The sequence below is a fragment of the Salmo salar genome, chromosome ssa25, assembly GCF_905237065.1.
Source record: "Salmo salar chromosome ssa25, Ssal_v3.1, whole genome shotgun sequence".
Lineage (NCBI taxonomy): Eukaryota > Metazoa > Chordata > Actinopteri > Salmoniformes > Salmonidae > Salmo > Salmo salar.
In genome coordinates this window covers 14510974-14530445 of record NC_059466.1, presented here as the reverse complement: position 1 = coordinate 14530445, position 19472 = coordinate 14510974, and the positions used below count along the sequence as shown (strand labels likewise).

The window sequence follows — 19472 nt, the reverse complement described above, 5'->3', positions numbered from 1 at the left end:
GCCAGGGGATTGTTTGAAAGAGAAATTCACATCTAACTACAATGAGATAGTACTCCCTTATTTCTGCTTATCATCACCTTTTATAAAATGACATCAGTGCCTTGCTAGCTGACTTTTCCACTGTCGAAGCACTGTTTCCTGACGCATTCTGCCCTGTTCTGAAATAATTCTCTGGGTATACTGTCATGCTGTGGATGTTTGGTGTGATAGAGCCTGGATTCGAACCAGGGACTGTAGTGGCGCCTCTTGCACTGAGATGCAGTGCCTTAGACCGCTGTGTCCGCTGTGTCCATGTGTTAACTATTTAACTGTACTAGAATGCTTAAGGCCGCAAAAAGTTTTACTATCGGCATAGCTTTTTTTTTTTTTTGGGGGCAAGGAAAGTGTCTGCCAAAAATGTAATCTCGGTGCATCACTACTCTTGATCCAGCAGGGTATTCTGCTGTTACCAAGCAAATGCTTGATTTTGGATGAAGCAAACCACTCTGCTAGATGACTAAGTAGCTACTAAATTAGCAAACCAAATGCACAACTGGTAATCAAACTTATCCCAGAGGCTGTTCCAAGACGCTGCCGGCGGGAAGGGGTATTTGGAGTGGACTTCATCCAGCGCCTCAGAGTGTGTATTACTTGCTAATGTTCAGTCCCTGGACAGTAAAGTAGACGAGCTCGGCTCCCCGATGTCTATCTGGGGACTGTAAAATACTGGTTTACGGAATCATGACTCTCCTTATATACTGTGCCCGTCCATACAGCCAGCTGGGTTCTCAGTACATCGAACAGACAGGAATAAAGAACTCTCCGGGAAAAAGAGGCGGAGGTGTATGTTTAATGATTAACCACTCATGGTGTGATTGTGATAACGTACAGGGACCTCACGTCCTTTTGTTTAACCGACCTAGAATACCTCACAATCAAGTGACGACCGTATTACCTCTCAAGACAATTCTCTTATGTTATAGTCACAGCCGTGTATATTCCCCCTCAAGCCAATACCACCACAGCCCTCAAGGAACTACACTGGACTTTGTGTAAACTGAAAACCACACATCCTGAGACTGCAATTTATTGGAGCTCGGGGCTTTAACAAAGCAAATTTGAGGAAAACGCTCCCAAAGTTCTATCAAGACATTGCCTGTAGTACTTGCACTTCAAAAACAAATTTGTTACTCTCCCTTCCAGGATGGCTACAACGCCCTCCCTTTGGCAAATCAGATCATTGCTCCATTCTGCTCCTCCCTTCCTATAAGCAGAAACTCAAACAGGAATTACCTGTGCTAAGGTCTATGCTATACTGGTCTGACCAATTGGATTGTTTAAAGATTTGATCATGCAGACTGGGATATGTTCCGGGTTGCCTTCGAGAATAACATTGACGTGCACAATGACTGAGTTCATCAGGAAGTGTGTAGGGTGGGTTGTTCCCACTGTCTATTAAAACCTACCCAAACCAAAAACTGGATAGATGGCAGCATTTGCGCAAAACTGAAAGTGCAAACCACCGCATTTAACCACGGCAAGGTGACTGGGAATATGGTCGAATACAAACAGTGCAGTTATGCCCTTCGTATACAATCACAGGCAAAATGTCATTACAGAGACAAAGTGGAGTTGCAATTTACCGCCTCAGACATGAGATGTATGTGGCAGGGACTCCAGACAGTCAGATTACAAAGCGAAAACCAGCCATGTCGCGAACAGTCTTGCTCCCGGACAAGCTTAAACACCTTCGCCTGCTTAGAGGATAACACGGCCTGCTCCAGAGGACTGTGGGCTTTCATTCTCCGTGGCCGATATCATGAAGACGTTTTAATCGTGTTAACCCTCGAAAGGCTGCCGGCCCAGACGTCATCACTAGCTGTGTTCTCAGAGCATGCACAGACCAGCTGGCTGGAGTGTTTACGAACATTCAATCTCTCCCTATCCCAGTCTGCTGTCCCTACTTGCTTCAAGATGTCCACCATTGTTCCTTTACCCATGAAAGCAAAGGTAACTGAACTAAATGACTGTCGCCCCATCGCACTCACTTCTGTCATCATGAAGTGCTTTGAGACGCTAGTTAAGGATTATCACCTCCACTTTACCTTACACTCTAGACCCACTTCAATTTGCATACCGCCCCAATAGATCCACAGATGATTGTATTGACATTCCCAGCCTTAGTTACTTTCATCCATTTTTGTCCAGAATATTGAGTCATTAACTGAAAGGGTGTAACCTGAATAGGGCTGGGTGGTATGCCATATTTTACTGTATACCGGTGTTGATGTACAGACCGGTTTGAGTTTTTACTTTATCTTCTATAAGTGTTTCAATGTTTGGTTTGTTAAATAGACCCTTTTCCTGTACACAACACACTGACGCCACTCACAGATGTATTTGTTGTTGCTGGCGTTCAATAAGAACTGGTGTTCTGCCACCAACTTGCACACATCTCCCTCGTTTGTAAACACAGAAAGGGGTCTATGTGATACGCAACTCTGGTGCGTAAATTCCGTTTTGATAGTTTACTCCGTTTTATATTTGACTCATCTCTCTCCCTGCTGCTGCATGCCACTAACCACACCAAGCCCTGCCCCCGTCACTCAAGGAGAGAGCAGTTGTTGGACCAAGCACTTTCTTGCCGTTCACTCTGCATGGGCCGATGGATGCAACAATGTTGGTGATATGCTGCTTTCCACAAGCGTTCTATAATTACACTATTTGTTTGTGCATATTACTGTTTGCTAGTTTGTCTTTTATTAGCAAGGTTTTGCTCAAATAATTTGTTAGCTGCTAATGCGAATCGCTAGCCTGCTAAATGTTCTAAGAGTCAGAGCAAACATAGCTAGTTGGCTAATACAGCCTGGTACCGATTCTGATGTAGGCCTAGATAAGATACCGTTGCACAAACATGCTTATCAGCGAGTAATAGCCAACATATTCATTCACCTAACTAGCAACGTGAAGTAAGGGAACATGTAATGTAACATCTAATTGGGGCCACCTGGAAACACTGACCAACACTGGTTCTTACTCTGTCAATAATTCCTCACTGACTTATTCATGTCAGACAATTTATTCTAGGTCCTTCCCACTGTTTCCAACTATAGAATAATCATAATTTCCATGATTCCAATAGTTCACCAATTAACTAGGTCTAGATTTTTTGGGGCTTGTATCATGCTTTGTGGCACAGTGTGGAAATGATGATTAAAAGTGCATAAATGTATTTTTGTTTAGAGTTCTATTGAAGCCCCATTTTGAAATAACTTATTTGTATTGCCACCCTAGGGTCATGAACTACTCAAAGCATATTGAGTATTTATTATAAAAAAAATCGAATACCGTCAAACGTGACAAATCGGTATATGATATTTTGTCCCTATCACCCAGCCCTAATCCTGAATGGGTAGAGGTTGCAAACAATATACCAGTCCAGGCTGTGAGTTACAACCTGATAGCAGTATTTTTGGGACTACCAGGAAATGTATTGGTGAGTTATATTAATCATGCATTGAACTGCATCCATCTACTCTGCCAACAATGCCTTACTGTACATCATGGAATTGAGTCAAATATAACCTATTTTTAAAACCTTATAAAGTTGGTTTTGTAGCATTAACTGGGAATTTGATTTTTTTGACTGATTTAGGATTATCTGTTTCATATCTGCGAAATAGTTACTCAGTTGTACTTTAAAGTGTCTGTCCTATATACACTGCTCAAAAAAATAAAGGGAACACTTAACCTCTTACATCTAGACGTTCCGCTAGCGGAACACCTGCTCCAATATCCAATGACGGGCGTGGCGCGAATTACAAATTCCTCAAAAATCCCAAAACTTCAATTTTTCAAACACATGACTATTTTACACCATTTTAAAGACAAGACTCTCCTTTATCTAACCACACTGTCTGATTTCAAAAAGGCTTTACCGCGAAAGCAAAACATTAGATTATGTCAGCAGAGTACCCAGCCAGAAATAATCAGACACCCATTTTTCAAGCTATTATATAATGTCACAAAAAACAAAACCACAGCTAAATGCAGCACTAACCTTTTGATCTTCATCAGATGACAAGCCTAGGACATTATGTTATACAATACATGCATGTTTTGTTCAATCAAGTTAATATTTATATCAAAAACCAGCTTTTTACATTAGCATGTGACGTTCAGAACTAGCATTCCCACCGAACACTTCCGGTGAATTTACTAAATTACTCACGATAAACGTTCACAAAAGACATAACAATTATTTTAAGAATTATAGATACAGAACAACTTTATGCACTCGCTATGTCCGATTTTAAAATAGCTTTTCGGTGAAAGCACATAGCCCAGCCATCACGGCTAGCTATTTTGACACCCACCAAGTTTGACCCTCACCAAACTCCGATTTACTATTAGAAAAGTTTGATTACCTTTCCTGTTCTTCGTCAGAATGCACTCCCAGGACTTTTACTTCAATAACAAATGTTGGTTTGGTTCAAAATAATCCATAGTTATATCCAAATAGCGGCGTTTTGTTCGTGCGTTCAAGACACTATCCAATGGTGACGAAGGGTTACGCGCCCGACGCGTTTCGTGACCAAAAAATTCTAAATATTCCATTACCGTACTTCGAAGCATGTCAACCGCTGTTTAAAATCAATTTTTATGTTATTTTTCTCGTTAAAAAAAAGCGATAATATTCCGACCGGGAGTCGTTGTTTACTTTCAAAGACGAAAGAATAAAAACATGGGGTCGCCTCGTGCACGCGCGCGCCAGTCTCTGTACCTTGACCGACCACTATCAAAATGCGCTAATGTTTTTCAGCCAGGGCCTGCAAAGCCACGATTCAGCTTTTTGCCGCCTTCTGAGAGCCTATGGTAGCCGTAGGAAGTGTCACGTAACAGCAGAGATCCCTTGTTTTGGATAGAGATGATCAAGAAGGCCAAGAAATGGTCAGACGGGGTACTTCCTTTACAGAATTTTCTCAGGTTTTGGCCTGCCAAATGAGTTCTGTTATACTCACAGACACCATTCAAACAGTTTTAGAAACTTTGGAGTGTTTTCTATCCAAAGCTAATAATTATATGCATATTCTAGTTTCTGGGCAGGAGTAATAATCAGATTAAATCGGGTACGTTTTTTATCCGGCCATGAAAATACTGCCCCCTATCCATAACAGGTTAAACAACACAATGTAACTCCAAGTCAATCACACTTCTGTGAAATCAAACTGTCCACTTAGGAAGCAACACTGATTGCCAATAAATTTCACATGCTGTTGTGCAAATGGAATAGACAACAGGTGGAAATTTATAGGCAATTAGCAAGACACTCCTTTATTGGGGGTTTCTGCAGGTGGTGACCACAGACCACTTCTCAGTTCCTATGCTTCCTGGCTGATGTTTTGGTCACTTTTGAATGCTGGCGGTGCTTTCACTCTAGTGGTAGCATGAGACGGAGTCTACAACCCACACAAGTGGCTCAGGTAGTGCAGCTCATCCAGGATGGCACATCAATGCGAGCTGTGGCAAGGTTTGCTGTGTCTGTCAGCGTAGTGTCCAGAGCACGGAGACAGGCCAGTACATCAGGAGATGTGGAGGAGGCCGTAGGAGGGCAACAACCCAGCAGCAGGACCGCTACCGCCGCCTTTGTGCAAGGAGGAGCAGTAGGAGCACTGCCAGAGCCCTGCAAAATGACCTTCAGCAGGCCACAAATGTGCATGTGTCTGCTCAAACGGTCAGAAACAGACTCCATGAGGGTGGTATGAGGGCCCGACGTCCACAGGTGGGGGTTGTGCTTACAGCCCAACACCGTGCAGGACGTTTGGCATTTGCCAGAGAACACCAAGATTGGCAAATTCGCCACTGGCGCCGCGCCCTGTGCTCTTCACAGATGAAAGCAGGTTCACACTGAGCACATGTGACAGAGTCTGGAGACGCTGTGGAGAACGTTCTGCTGCCTGCAACATCCTCCAGCATGACCGGTTTGGCGGTGGGTCAGTCATGGTGTGGGGTGGCATTTCTTTGGGGGGCCGCACAGCCCTCCATGTGCTCGCCAGAGGTAGCCTGACTGCCATTAGGTACCGAGATGAGATCCTCAGACCCCTTGTGAGACCATATGCTGGTGCGGTTGGCCCTGGGTTCCTCCTAATGCAAGACAATGCTAGACCTCATGTGGCTGGAGTGTGTCGGCAGTTCCTGCAAGAGGAAAGCATTGATGCTATGGACTGGCCCGCCCGTTCCTCAGACCTGAATCCAATTGAGCACATCTGGGACATCATGTCTCGCTCCATCCACCAACGCCACGTTGTACCACAGACTGTCCAGGAGTTGGCGGATGCTTTAGTCCAGGTCTGGGAGGAGATCCCTCAGGAGACCATCCGCCACCTCATCAGGAGCATGCCCAGGCGTTGTAGGGAGGTCATACAGGCACGTGGAGGCCACACACACTACTGAGCCTCATTTTGACTTGTTTTAAGGACATTACATCAAAGTTGGATCAGCCTGTAGTGTGGTTTTCCACTTTAATTTTGAGTGCGACTCCAAATCCAGACCTCCATGGGTTGATAAATTGGATTTCCATTGATTATTTTTGTGTGATTTTGTTGTCAGCACATTCAACTATGTAAAGAAAAAAGTGTTTAATAATATTATTTCATTCATTCAGATCTAGGATGTTATTTTAGTGTTCCTTTTATTTTTTGGAGCAGTGTATGAGCGATTATAAGAAATACTACATTTTGGGGCACTAAACTACTTCCATGTACATGGAGTATACAAAACATTACACTAACAAAACACAAAAGCAGATGAGCGTGCTTTGTAATATTCCTAAAACCATAAATGTACTACTAGTAAGAAGTAATGTGGTATATTTAATTTCATACATTTTGTGACTGAAGTCTTCACAAAAATATTACAGATGAGAGAAAATCACCTGCCCCTTTAAGTGTGGGAAGTTACCGTGGTAACGTGACTAGTCATATGTGCATGTGAAATTGAGTATGACCAGCTGCAGCTTTTTTTTTTCTCTTCCCCAGCAGTTGAAACTTAAACATTGATACTACATGACCCAAAAGTATGTTTGTGTGTGTGGACAGCTACTAGTCTGTTCTGATTCCAAGTGTTATTTCATAGTTATGATGTCTTCACTATTATTCAACAATGTAGGAAATAGTAAAAAATATATAGAAAAACCCTGGAAAGAGCAGGTGTCAACTTTTGACAAATGGAAGTGAAATGCTCACTCTGTGGAGCCCTGACCACCCGCCAACATGGCTGGTGTTAATTTTAGGCCCTGAAAGCTGTGATCCCTTATTGATGTCATTTGGTAAATTCACTTCAACCAGTGTAGATAAAGGGGAGGAGACTGGTCAAAAGAAGGACATGAATTGTCTGTGTGCCATTCAGAAGGTGAATGGGGAAGACAAAATATTTAATTGCGTTTTGAACGGGGTATCGTAGTAGGTGCCAGATGCACTGTTTTTCCTAATGTTTGGTATACTAACATTCATTTAAAAAATATATATATTTGTACTGATCCCGGCCTACCTTCAGATGAGCCGTGTGAGACTCGTGGGCGTCCTAGAGCAAAACAACACATGTTTGTGAGATTCTCACCTTTCCATAGACGGGTCATATTAGTGCGTAGCCCAAACTGGACGCTACAAACAAGTTGGTAGTCGGTACCGACTACTAGAGTAAAACCAAGAACATCACTGTGTTAGTGAGGGGCTCATCTTTCCATTGAGTGGTCATATTAGTTAGTATGCCAAACTGTTGGGATGATAGATGTTTTCAATTTTTCGAGCGTCTCGTGGTCTGACAAACACAGCTGTACCTCGGCCACCTTCCACCGCAGATTCGAAAGGCTGCCCTTCGGTAGATTGAGATGCAACAAAAAAATGACTGACGCAGGGAGCAGTGGGAGAGGGAGGAGCAGCATGAAACAGCTGAGATTCAGACTTTCTCTCAGTACTGGTTTTCATATCAACTTTATTTAGTTGTCCAGAAGCCAAAGGCACAATCCTAGTCGTATTTAACAACCCGTCCTCGTTGTTGCATGTTTACATTTTCCCTCAAAGTTTCGAACGGAGATGTTCATCTCTGTCACATGAAACGGCTCGTATCAGATGCGTCTTTTTAGAACGGTGTCTTCCCGCAAATTGGATTTTGGCAAATGTTTGAAAATGTGTTCCAGTCTCTGCTTCATTACTGTAGTTTCATGTTCAATAATATGAGAGGATAGGCTTGCTATTGTCGCATGTTTTTTATTTTTTTATTTAAGCTTTTAATGAAAAATGTCAGTTCCTTCCATGCATAGTATTTTCTGTTTGGAACAAATTTAACTGTTTGTTTACCGGTTAATAGGGGTTGGTTAGTCGGCAACGAAATTTACCAAAATTTGCGTCTCTTGTAGGAAATTTTGCGAGCCAGTGCTAACTAGCGTTGGCGCAATGACTGGAAGTCTATGGTACTGTATCTACTAGCATGCTAGCAGTTACCGTAGACTTCTTAATTTCGCTAACGCGATTTAGCAATTGCACTAATGCTAATTGGCAACTTTCTTCAAACTGCATGCAGAGACCTAAACATGGTATCCACGAGTTCATTGGACTCTGGGGAAGTAGATAAAGGGCTTCATTGCCAAAATCCTGAAGTATCCCTGTGTCAGCCTGAAACTGAATTAGCTGTATACCTGGTCTCAGTTATGGTCGAAGCTTCAGATCAAGTCAATGAAATGCAACAGTTTTCAGATAGGGGTGGACTTCAGTGTGCTTTCTGTAGTTTGTCTCAATTTTGTCATGAAGAAATTGTAAAAAGAGCCAGACATTCTGGTTTTCCTTGTATAGGCCTAAAAGAATAGGTAGACGTAGGTATACATTAAGATAGAGTTCAGTAAGGTGCAACATAAAAATTGTGATGTTACATTGCCTGTCCCAGTGACCCCCCCCCCCTCCCCATACAAGACTGGAACACAAACAAAACTCAAGACACTTTCATTTGGACTGCATTGCCTCATTAACATCTCACCTTTAGAACGAACACAAGGGGACAGCTGTGTTCCCTTAACAGCTGTGAAATATGATTGACTGAAAAGCCTTTTTTGAGGCTTGGCGTCCTACTCTGTAATGGTCACCATTCATAAAATGTCTTACTTAAACGTTTCAAATAAAGCCTGACATAGAAGTGATGATCATGATGCAGTCAGGTCTACTCTGCAGCGTTGGATGACTGAGAGGAATGTGAGGATGTAAGGAACAGTAGGCAATAAGTGGTTAATATTCTGTGACTGTGTTTCTCTTCTCTTCCAGGCACCATGGAGGAGCTGCACAGCCTGGACCCCCGGAGACAGGAGCTGCTGGAGGCTCGCTTCATGGGCGCGGTCACTGGCACTGGGGGCAGTACCGGGGGCAGCACTGGCAGCACCAGCGGGGGAACCAAAGTGTGTGCGCTTGCCTCACCCCTGATACCCATACACTTGGCTGCATGTTTTCAGCTAGTCTAATTGTCTGTCAGGCTTATTTTGTGTAACTAAAGTAAATAGTTGTCATGGTTTCTTTTCAGAAGAATGTTATGACGTACTTCTGTTTTTGATTTCAGGGCATGACTAACAATGACTGCTCAAATCAAAGTTTTGGAAGCCTGGGGTCCTCCAGTGACAAAGAGTCAGAGGTATGTTTCTTAACATGTTCTTACAGTTTTAATGAAACATTATATAATGAATCAATGTACATGTTTGTTTGAACAGGCTCTTGTCAGACAATATAACTGGTTTCCAAGGCTTTTCTGTTTTAGTTTTTTTGTCTTTGATATTCCATCCTTTGTTTGGATTAGACCTATGTTTTGATTGGATGTTAGATGTGGGCTGGTTGGTGTGAGCAGGGAGATCCCACAGGGGGAGAGGAGCTGGACCCTCATGGTCCTCTGTCACTGGTGAAAATGTCAGACGCAACCTAAGATGGAGCTAGCTCTAGAGAGAATAAAAATGTGCGGAATCTTGTTGTAATTAAACTGCCTTCTTGTGACGCATCATGCCACAAGCTCTCACCTCTCTGTACAAACACGGTCTGCGCCAGGGCAGCCTGATCACAGGCGTCATGCTGCATCTGCGCCTCCCTCCACGCTGTTTTCCTGTGTTTGGCAGCACAGCTCTACGCTAATGAAGGCAAAACACAAATGGCTTCCAACTTGGGAGGGGCTCCAGTGTCGCAGCCTGTTTGTGTGGGGTAGTGGGCTCCAACATTGTCTGGAATAAAGAAGCCTGAAGCACTGCAGTGGAGTGTGTGCGTATACTAGCAACCCGACTGTGCAGGTGACTGTCTGCTCCCTTCCATTCTGTACAGTTTGACTGGTTTAATAAGTCACTGATGGAGGCCTATGTGTGAGCATGATCGAGGGGGGGGAGAGGAGGCAGAATAAATCCTCTCTGGCCGCCTCTGCTGCTGAATCTGCACAGATGTCACCCACACAGATGCTACCATACGTCATACACTCCCTAATGATGCACTGTTGACACACTCAATCAGACTAGCACCTGTCAGCAGATTCTCTGCACAAGGCTCTGTCCTGGCCCTGGGGTTTTGCATAAATATCACGAGGATTCCTCTGCCCGGTTGAAATTGGCTACTCCTTTTTGATTTAGTCTGGGTTTTCTCAGTTTAAGCATTTTAATATTTTTCTTTTGTAGGGCAGAAAGAATCCTCATATGTTATCTTGTTGGTTGGTAATTCATTAAATTGGTTGATCATGGTTATTCCTTGTTATTTGGAGATCTTGTTTTTTTTCCCACTCATAAGTTTAGCTCCTGAAGGCTTCGTTTACACAGGCAGTCCATTTTTAACTAATTGGTCTTTTGACCAATCAAATCAGTTCTGAAAAAGATCTGTGATTGGTCAAAAGATCAGAATTGGGCAGTGTGTGTGTACTCTGTCATTGAGATTTGAATCAGACATTAGAAAAGGCTAGTTAATCTTTGTGCCACAGTTACCTGCTGTAGTTGCTTTTCTTGTCTTTATTTCTCACAGCCTGTGGCCCAAAACTGCCAACAGGCTGCATTGGCCATAGATAAACATCCTCTCTCAACTGTTGAAATTCTTCCATTACAGTCTTATTAAGCTTTCCAATACAATGAATCTCTGTCAAAGCAGGCTAATTATAAACGGTATTAGTTATGTATTTCATTACATTGAACTCATTCTCTGTACCCCTCTTGTTCTTGTGTTTGCAGAGCTCCGATGTGAAAAGGGGGAGCTCTCCTGCATATTCGGTAGGTACTCCATTGTATTTGGAATACTAGGCTATGTTCCCCTTCATTTGTCATCTGCTGGGTGGTAGACAGCAGTGGTCGGTCAGTTCACCTACATTCAGGAACTCCCTAGCAGGCTGTAGGTTAGGCATTTTGCTGCTGCTACAGTATATTCACAACGCTTTTGTTTTTCAAAAGTCATTACATCCTCATCTTGACATTTCAAGGAATCAAAGTAACTGTACTTGTACAACCTACCAGATGATGATGGTTATTGGTTAAACTCAGTTTTTCTTGGACAGACTCCTGAAAAGAAACACTCTGAATCATCCAGAGGAAGAAAAAGGAAACCTGATATCCAATCAGAGAGCAGCCAAGGTAACTTCCCTTAAGCTGTTTCTGTTATGCTCCGGGTACATATAGTCACTGCTGTATGATGGCCATAATTTATAAATGAAAGTCAAATGGTAAATGTGTTTTCTCTCTCACAGGGAAGTCTATCGGGCGAGGACCCAAAATTAGTGATTATTTTGATGTAAGTTACATGAGTTGGGAGCATGCTAAATGTTTTTTTTAATGAAAGTTCTACTCTTAATGTCCCTGTGTGCTGGAGCACCACGTTTGGTGTTCATCTGAGAGGTGTTTTTGTTTTGGAGAATATCAATGAAGCTCCATTTCACTCAGAGGCAGTAAACAGAACCTAACATAAAGGAGGCTTTCTGTGCCTCTGTTTTTGCCAAGTGGCAGGCAATGATGGCACTCACACTGGTGGCCTCTCTTTCTCCAGTTCCAAGGAGGGAACGGGTCCAGTCCTGTGAGAGGTCTCCCCCCAGTGATCCGCTCACCCCAGAACTCACATTCCCACACCGCGCAGGGTTCCAGTGTAAGTTACCCCATATCCACTTCAATTAATTTACCGCTTGTTGCCATTTGAAACAGAAGACGGTAAGTATCCTTGTCCAGGCCAGAACAGCCCAGAGCCAGACCGGCCTATTTTAAGCAGTCTGTTTTTATAAGTAATATTGATGGTACAATTAGATATGCAAACAATTGTTGTCCCTTGTGTTTCAGATTAGGCAAAACAGCTCATCTCCTACGAGTCTGTCTTTTGGGGACCATGTGATGCATCCTAAGCAGCTAGCAGTCAAATGTGTGCAGGTGAGGATGACATCCATTAGTATGTGTATTCAGCACTTTTTGAATAACTGACATTGTGTTGGAGCATTTTAAGAATTTGTTCTATTTGTTTTTTGCTGCAGACTGACCTGACGGGGCTCAAGTTGGCTGCCCTTGAAAGTAACAAGAACCTGGACCTTGAGAAAAAAGAAGGCAGAATAGATGATTTGCTTAGGGTAAGAAAAGCTGTCTAATGAGCACAAAGAGAACCTCAGCATAAACTCAATGAGGAACTTAAGAACTTCAAGTGTCAGTGATGTAGTACTCTGGCACAACTGAACACGGATCAATTAAAACACAGCTCGGTGTGCTGCCAGTGGACTCAAAGTACATACAATAATGCATGTTATCCATGCTAGACTGGCCGTCTTAATTCTGTTTAGAGGTCCTGGGTGTTAGAATTGTATTGATTAACCTAATGTGTGTTTCTCCATAGGCAAACTGTGATCTCAGGAGACAGATAGATGAACAACAGAAATTACTTGAAAAGTACAAAGAACGCTTAAATAAATGCATTACCATGAGCAAGAAGTTGCTCATAGAAAAGGTACTTTCATTTCAAAGTGGAATGTCTAAAGCCTGGCATGTCTGGCTTTTGACATTGTGCCAAGTCTTTTGCATTTCCGTGTGAGTAATCAGGTATTGCTTATCAGTCTGTGATGTCTGACATTGTGCATATGTTGCTTAGAGCACCCAGGAAAAGCAGGCGTGCCGGGAGAAGAGTATGCAGGACAGACTACGATTAGGCCATTTTACCACTGTACGACATGGCGCCTCCTTCACAGAGCAGTGGACAGATGGCTTTGCCTTCCAAAACCTAGTCAAGTGAGTACCTTAGTCTCCAGGTCAACTTAACTTTCAACTATGATGTGGTTGGCAAGCTACATGTATTTCTCTTTCAACCAGGTATCAAAGACATCTGTAGTATTAGTACAAAATTACCCTTTTTATTCTAAAGCCTTAGCCAGGGTTAAACGCAAGCGTAGCGGAAATGGTATTGATTGGATATAACATTTTTATCTGCAGACAGCAAGAGTGGATAAACCAACAGAGGGAGGAAATCGAGAAGCAGAGAAAACTCCTAGCAAAGAGGAAACCCCCATCCTCCAGCAACTCCCAAGCACCAACCACAAACTCTGAGCCAAAGCAACGCAAAACCAAGGCAGTGAACGGAGCGGAGAACGATCCCTTTCTCAAGCCCAGCCTACCTCAGCTGTGAGTGTCCTTGTCCTCCTTACTTGTGGCTAAGCCTAAACGCACAAGACGCTAGATATCTATGAACATGTATGCCTGATCCTGCTGCTTTCATTGGTCATTTTGTTGGTTCATTCCGAAGGTTGACTCTAGCAGAGTACCATGAGCAGGAGGAGATTTACAAACTGCGACTCGGGCATCTCAAAAAGGTCAGTGTGTAGATGCCCAACCTGGCAGGGCCAGGCAACGTGAGATGACCTTTCATTGTTTCATATGTCACATTGTTCATCAAGACAATGAAATGGGGATAAGACATCCTGATATAGAACCACTATTAGTTTGACTGCCTAGAGATTCTGTGGATTCTTAAAAAAAAAATGTTTTAAACCTTATAGTATATTGAATTATTAGTTTTCCTAGGGATTAAGCATCAGACGGATTTCCCTAGACAGACTTTCTACCACGTCAACCGTTAGTTTTTAAAATGACTTGTCAGCCTCGGTGTAGAAGTGGGTTTTGATGCGCTCCCCTCTCCTTGTAGTCAGTCCTCTGATGTTCCTCTTTATGTCTGTTTGTGTGAATCATTACAGGAAGAAGCTGAAATCCAGGCGGAGTTGGAGCGTCTGGAGAGAGTGCGGAACCTTCACATTCGGGAACTTAAGAGAATAAATAATGAGGACAGTTCACAGTGAGTCTGATCACTGGAATGAATCTCTGTGACGTCAGGGCATACGCACAAGGGCTCCTGCTGACAACCATAGATTGTTCAGTGTGGCAGTAATGGCCATGTCATGGTGTTTTTCACAGTACGTTAAAAATCATTCTGGATGTCAGTTTTCCATTCTGCAACTTGAGGTAAAATGAGCCAGTGTTTTTTTTTTTTTCACCCATTAGCATTTCAGTAACAAGGTCCGACTTAATGTCTTTATAGGGATTAGTCGTCTTTGTGTTGGTGGAAGTCCTACCATTTGACTAAGTTCGTAATGAATTGCTAACTTTTATATTTTTTTCTCTCCCGCTAAAGATTCAAAGACCATCCGACTTTGAACGAGAGGTATCTACTCCTGCATCTTCTGGGAAGAGGAGGCTTTAGTGAAGTTTACAAGGTGAGTCTATCGGAGTTTTCATGTGTCATCAGTTGCATCTGCAAGTCTTCGTTTGAATAGACCAGTCAGAACTCTTCTGTTTATTATAGGCGTTTGACTTGATTGAGCAACGGTATGCTGCTGTGAAAATTCACCAGCTCAACAAGAACTGGAGGGAGGAGAAAAAAGAGAACTATCACAAGTATGTTCAACATTAAATAATTGCCACTTTTGCCATGTTCTGTTCATCAACACTGTGAAAAGTAACTTTTTAAAAAGCATTGCTCTGCTTTAGATCATTTTAGAAAAGCAGAGTCAGTTTTATGAATTACTGTAAGAATGGCACAGTTTTGTGTGTAATTCGCTGGCTTTAAGCCTTTGGTTTTTCTAGTCCGTAAGCTTAGTGTCTGGGTTAGCCAATCAATCAGTCATACCTCCACCTCTCTGCGCTCTTACTGTCTTGAGTCATTCCTTTGGTTGCCCATGGTAACACTGCTCACCTTGTTGCAGACACGCCTGTCGAGAGTACCGAATACACAAGCAGCTGGACCACCCCAGAATCGTCAAGCTGTATGACTACTTCTCACTGGACACAGACACGTAAGTGACCCTTCCTCATTATACTGACCATATGTCCTCATGACATCCTCTCATCACTGCCTTTTACACATTGCCCTCACAGGTTTTGCACAGTTTTGGAGTACTGTGAAGGAAATGACCTGGACTTCTACTTGAAGCAGCACAAGCTAATGTCAGAAAAGGAGGCCCGCTCCATCGTCATGCAGATTGTGAATGCTCTCCGATACCTGAACGAAATCAAGCCCCCCATCATCCACTATGACCTCAAGCCAGGTGAACAGACACACTTCACACACTGCAGGGATATTATGGTTACCTTTCCATCTGTAAAGAGAGCCTCAGAGAACACAGGATATGTGCTCATTTGTTCTGTTCCAATTTCAAGGTAACATCCTGCTTGTGGATGGCACAGCTTGTGGGGAAATCAAAATCACAGACTTCGGTTTGTCCAAAATCATGGATGATGACAGCTACGGTGCGGATGGCATGGACCTGACCTCACAAGGAGCAGGGACCTACTGGTAGTGAACTGCCACCATATATGGATAAATATGCAGTGTGCCTTCAAAGTATTCACACCCCTTGACTTATTCCACATTTTGTTTTGGTACAGCCTGAATTCAAAATGGATTAAGTAGAATTTTTTTTTTCTCTCACCCATCTGCACATGATACCCCATAATGACGATGGTAAAACAAAGGAATTTTTTTTGCTAATTTAAATACAGAAATATGAAATTTACGTAAGTATTCACACCGCTTTCCTTTGACGTTCCAATTTGAGCTTGGGTGCATTCAATTTCCTTTGATCATCCTTGTCACTACAACTTGATTGGAGTCCACCGGTGGCCAAATTGTATGGACATGATTTAGAAAGAAACACCTGTCTATATAAGGTCCCGCAGTTGACAGTGTATGTCAGAGCAGAAATTCTACCATGAAGCCCAAGGAACTGTCAGTAGATCTCTGAGATTGAATTGTGATGAGGCATATATCTGGGGAAGGGTATAAAACAATTTCTAGAGTGTTAAGTTTCCTTTCACCACAGTGGTCACCATCATTTGTGAAAAGATGACAAATTATGGAACTACCCAATCTCAGGCTAGAGCTGGCTGGCCAACCAAACTCAGCAACCGGGTAAGGAGGACGGAGGTGACCAAGAACCCAATGACCACTCTGACAGAACTACAGAGTTCCTTAGCTGAGATGGGAGAACCTGAAGGACGACAGTCTCTACAGCACTTCACCAATCTGGTCTTGATGGGATAGTGGCCAGACGGAAGCTACTCCTGAGAAAAAAACAAATGACAGCATGCCTGGGGTTTGCAAAATAGCATATGTACGACTCCAAGCATAAGACAAAAGATTCTGTAGTCTGATGAGACAAATGTAATTCTGGCCTGAATGCAAAGTGCGGTGTCTAGAGAGAACCAGGCACAGCTCATCACCCATCTAACACCATCCCTACTGTGAAGCATTGTGGTGGCAGCATTGGGATGCTTTTCAGCAGCAGGGACTTGGAGACTGGTAGGGATAGAGGAAATGGAGCCAAATACAGAGAAATCCTTGATGAGAACCTGCTTCATAGTGCAAATGACCTTTACATTTGCGTTCCAACAGGACAATGACTCCGAGCATACAGCCAAAGCAACACTGGAATGGCTTCAGAACAAGATTGTGAAAGTCCTTGAGTGGCCCAACCAAAGCCCAGACTTGAATCTCATTTAAAAATCTGTGGGAACACTTGAAGATTGCTGCTCCCCGTCTAACTTAACAGAGATTGAGACAGTCTGTATGGAAGAATGGGAGAAAATCCCCACATCTAGATGTACAAAGCTGATAGACCTAACCAAGGTGACTCAATGCTGTAATTGCCACCAAAGGTGCTTCTACAAAGTATTGACTCAGTGGTGTGAATACTTATGTAAATGTGATTTCTGTATTTCATTTTCAATAAGTTAGCAAACATGTCTAAGCATGTTTTCACTTTGTCATTATGGGGTATTGTGTGTAGATAGGTGAGAGATATATTTTGAATTCAGGCTGTAACACAACTTTAGAATAAGTCAAGGTGTACGAATACTTTCTGACGGCTCTGTATCAGGACCAGCACATGATTTTGATGATATGATGCTAGACTTATGGACAGATTTTTGTTTTGTGTTCTCTCAAAGGTACTTGCCTCCTGAGTGTTTTGTTGTTGGCAAAGAACCTCCAAAGATCTCCAACAAGGTGGACGTGTGGTCTGTTGGCATCATCTTTTTCCAGTGTTTATATGGAAGAAAAGTAAGTGTTAGAGAACTGGCTTTATCGACTAATAAAATAACTTATTTTCGCAACACTTAACTCGTCGCCTTATTTTTATCTTTCAGCCATTTGGTCACAATCAGTCTCAGCAGGATATCCTGCAGGAGAACACAATTCTTAAAGCAACCGAAGTTCAGTTTCCTGTCAAGCCTGTTGCCAGTAATGAAGCAAAGGTCTGTGGAAGAAGTTGTTCTGAATATTACCATCTGACTGCAATTGTCACTTCTATTTAATATTTTGGGATTGTTTTATGATTTAGCAATTCCTGTATGAACATTGCTTTTGTTGAGACCTCTAGTGTTCATATAAGATAAACCGACATTACAGCCCCTTTTGAGATGCATTTCGGTCCAGTCATGATCGCCATCATACTTAGCGTCTTGCTCCAATGTTTCATTTAATTGGTTCTGAGTGCTGTGTTTTTTTTAATGATGTCTCCTTTATTCCCCAAGGCCTTTATAAGGCGTTGCTTGGCATACAGGAAGGAGGACCGGTTTGATGTTCACCAGCTGGGAAGGGATTCCTACCTGCTCCCTCACATGAGGAGGTCCAGCTCTTCAGGGAATCTGCAGCTGGGCGCTGGTGGCTCAGGACCTGCCTCCTCCAGCATCATCTCATACTGAGGGCCGGCTGTGCACTGACTGACTGGCTGCACCACGCCTGCAGAGCCCTCTCCCCCACAGGACCAGGTGTGTGGGAGAGGAGCTGCCTGCCAACCAGCGGTGTATGGAAGGCATTTGGACCCTGCAGACTGAATGGTGTGGAATTTGGCCTTTGCCTGGACTGTGCTGGATTTCAAATGGGTGTTTACTAAAGACTTATTAATGAATGGATGTTTAAAAGAACATGAGTAAATTACCTTGTGAAGGTTGACTAGAGCACTGCTACAGACAGTACCTTAAATAAATGTGACTGGACACTTGCTGGTGGAAGCCTTACAGGGCCTAAGGGATACCTGGCAGCCCATCGTTTAGAAGAATGAACATGGTCCTACAGGGGTGATTTAACTTCTAGGACAGTCTTTTCTTTTTTTCTTTGTTGTTGTAGATCTGCAATGATTTCACCATCAATTTGGCTGTATGTTTTTTTATTTTCAGAAAGTTTTGAGTTGTACAATTAGCCATGAGAATGTAATTTTTAGCGTATGTGGGATCTGTCATTTAGGCCCAGGCAGCATACTAATGTTGAATGCACAAAATAACCAAATGTCAATGTACAGAATCCTATGCAGGTAAGATTTTAATGAATTTCTTCGAGAGTACATGAATATTTGCTGTACAGAAGACGATTTTCAGATTTCGAACTGCAGCTGTACCATTCTGTACAAATGTTTAAAGGCCCAGTGCAGTGATTTAAAAAAAAAAAAAAAAAAATCTCCCCCCCTTAGTTTTGTATACGCATTACCACACTGAGGTTGGAATAATACTGTGAAATTGTGATAATTATGATGATGACCTTTAGTGTAAGAACTGTTTGACAAGACCACCTGAAATGTTTGCCTGTGTGGTGGGATGGAATTTTGGCCTGCCTGCTGACATCTCCAGGCGGTAAATTAGTTTATAGATCAATAAGAGTTCCAAACCTCACTGCTAATAACAGCTAGTTTTCCCCTCCCCACTCAGACCACTAGCAATTCTTTGCTTCAGAAATTGCTATGTTTTGTTTCTGACCATATTTTCTATTGAAAATCACAGTAAGGTACTTAATTGTTACCCAGAAATGACTTGATATTGAGATAAAAATGGCTGCATTGGACCTTTAACAATTTCTCTTGTACTTTTTTTTTTTCTCTTTGTTTTACATTTTTGCTGCTTTTGATGTCGCTCTTAAGTTTTAGGGCTGTATGTTCCACTCTGGGTAGAAAATGTACAGTTCTGTAAAAACAATAAATGATGACGATGATAAATA

At 42.6% G+C, this 19472-nt stretch overlaps 1 protein-coding gene across 1 annotated transcript in view; it reads left to right on the top strand.

The window, feature by feature from the left end:
* Positions 1–19472, top strand: part of LOC106586220 (serine/threonine-protein kinase tousled-like 1-B) — a 29379-nt gene extending 9907 nt beyond the window's left edge. The window contains exons 2-22 of the mRNA XM_014173257.2: positions 9291–9421; positions 9580–9651; positions 11207–11245; positions 11527–11602; positions 11716–11759; positions 12012–12107; positions 12296–12382; positions 12484–12576; positions 12837–12947; positions 13089–13225; positions 13427–13615; positions 13737–13803; positions 14185–14282; positions 14619–14700; positions 14790–14881; positions 15190–15279; positions 15362–15531; positions 15644–15779; positions 17432–17543; positions 17630–17737; positions 18017–19472. Coding sequence (XP_014028732.1) covers positions 9291–9421; positions 9580–9651; positions 11207–11245; positions 11527–11602; positions 11716–11759; positions 12012–12107; positions 12296–12382; positions 12484–12576; positions 12837–12947; positions 13089–13225; positions 13427–13615; positions 13737–13803; positions 14185–14282; positions 14619–14700; positions 14790–14881; positions 15190–15279; positions 15362–15531; positions 15644–15779; positions 17432–17543; positions 17630–17737; positions 18017–18187 — 2201 coding nt within the window. The 3' untranslated portion in view covers positions 18188–19472. The remainder of the gene's footprint in view (positions 1–9290; positions 9422–9579; positions 9652–11206; positions 11246–11526; positions 11603–11715; positions 11760–12011; positions 12108–12295; positions 12383–12483; positions 12577–12836; positions 12948–13088; positions 13226–13426; positions 13616–13736; positions 13804–14184; positions 14283–14618; positions 14701–14789; positions 14882–15189; positions 15280–15361; positions 15532–15643; positions 15780–17431; positions 17544–17629; positions 17738–18016) is intronic.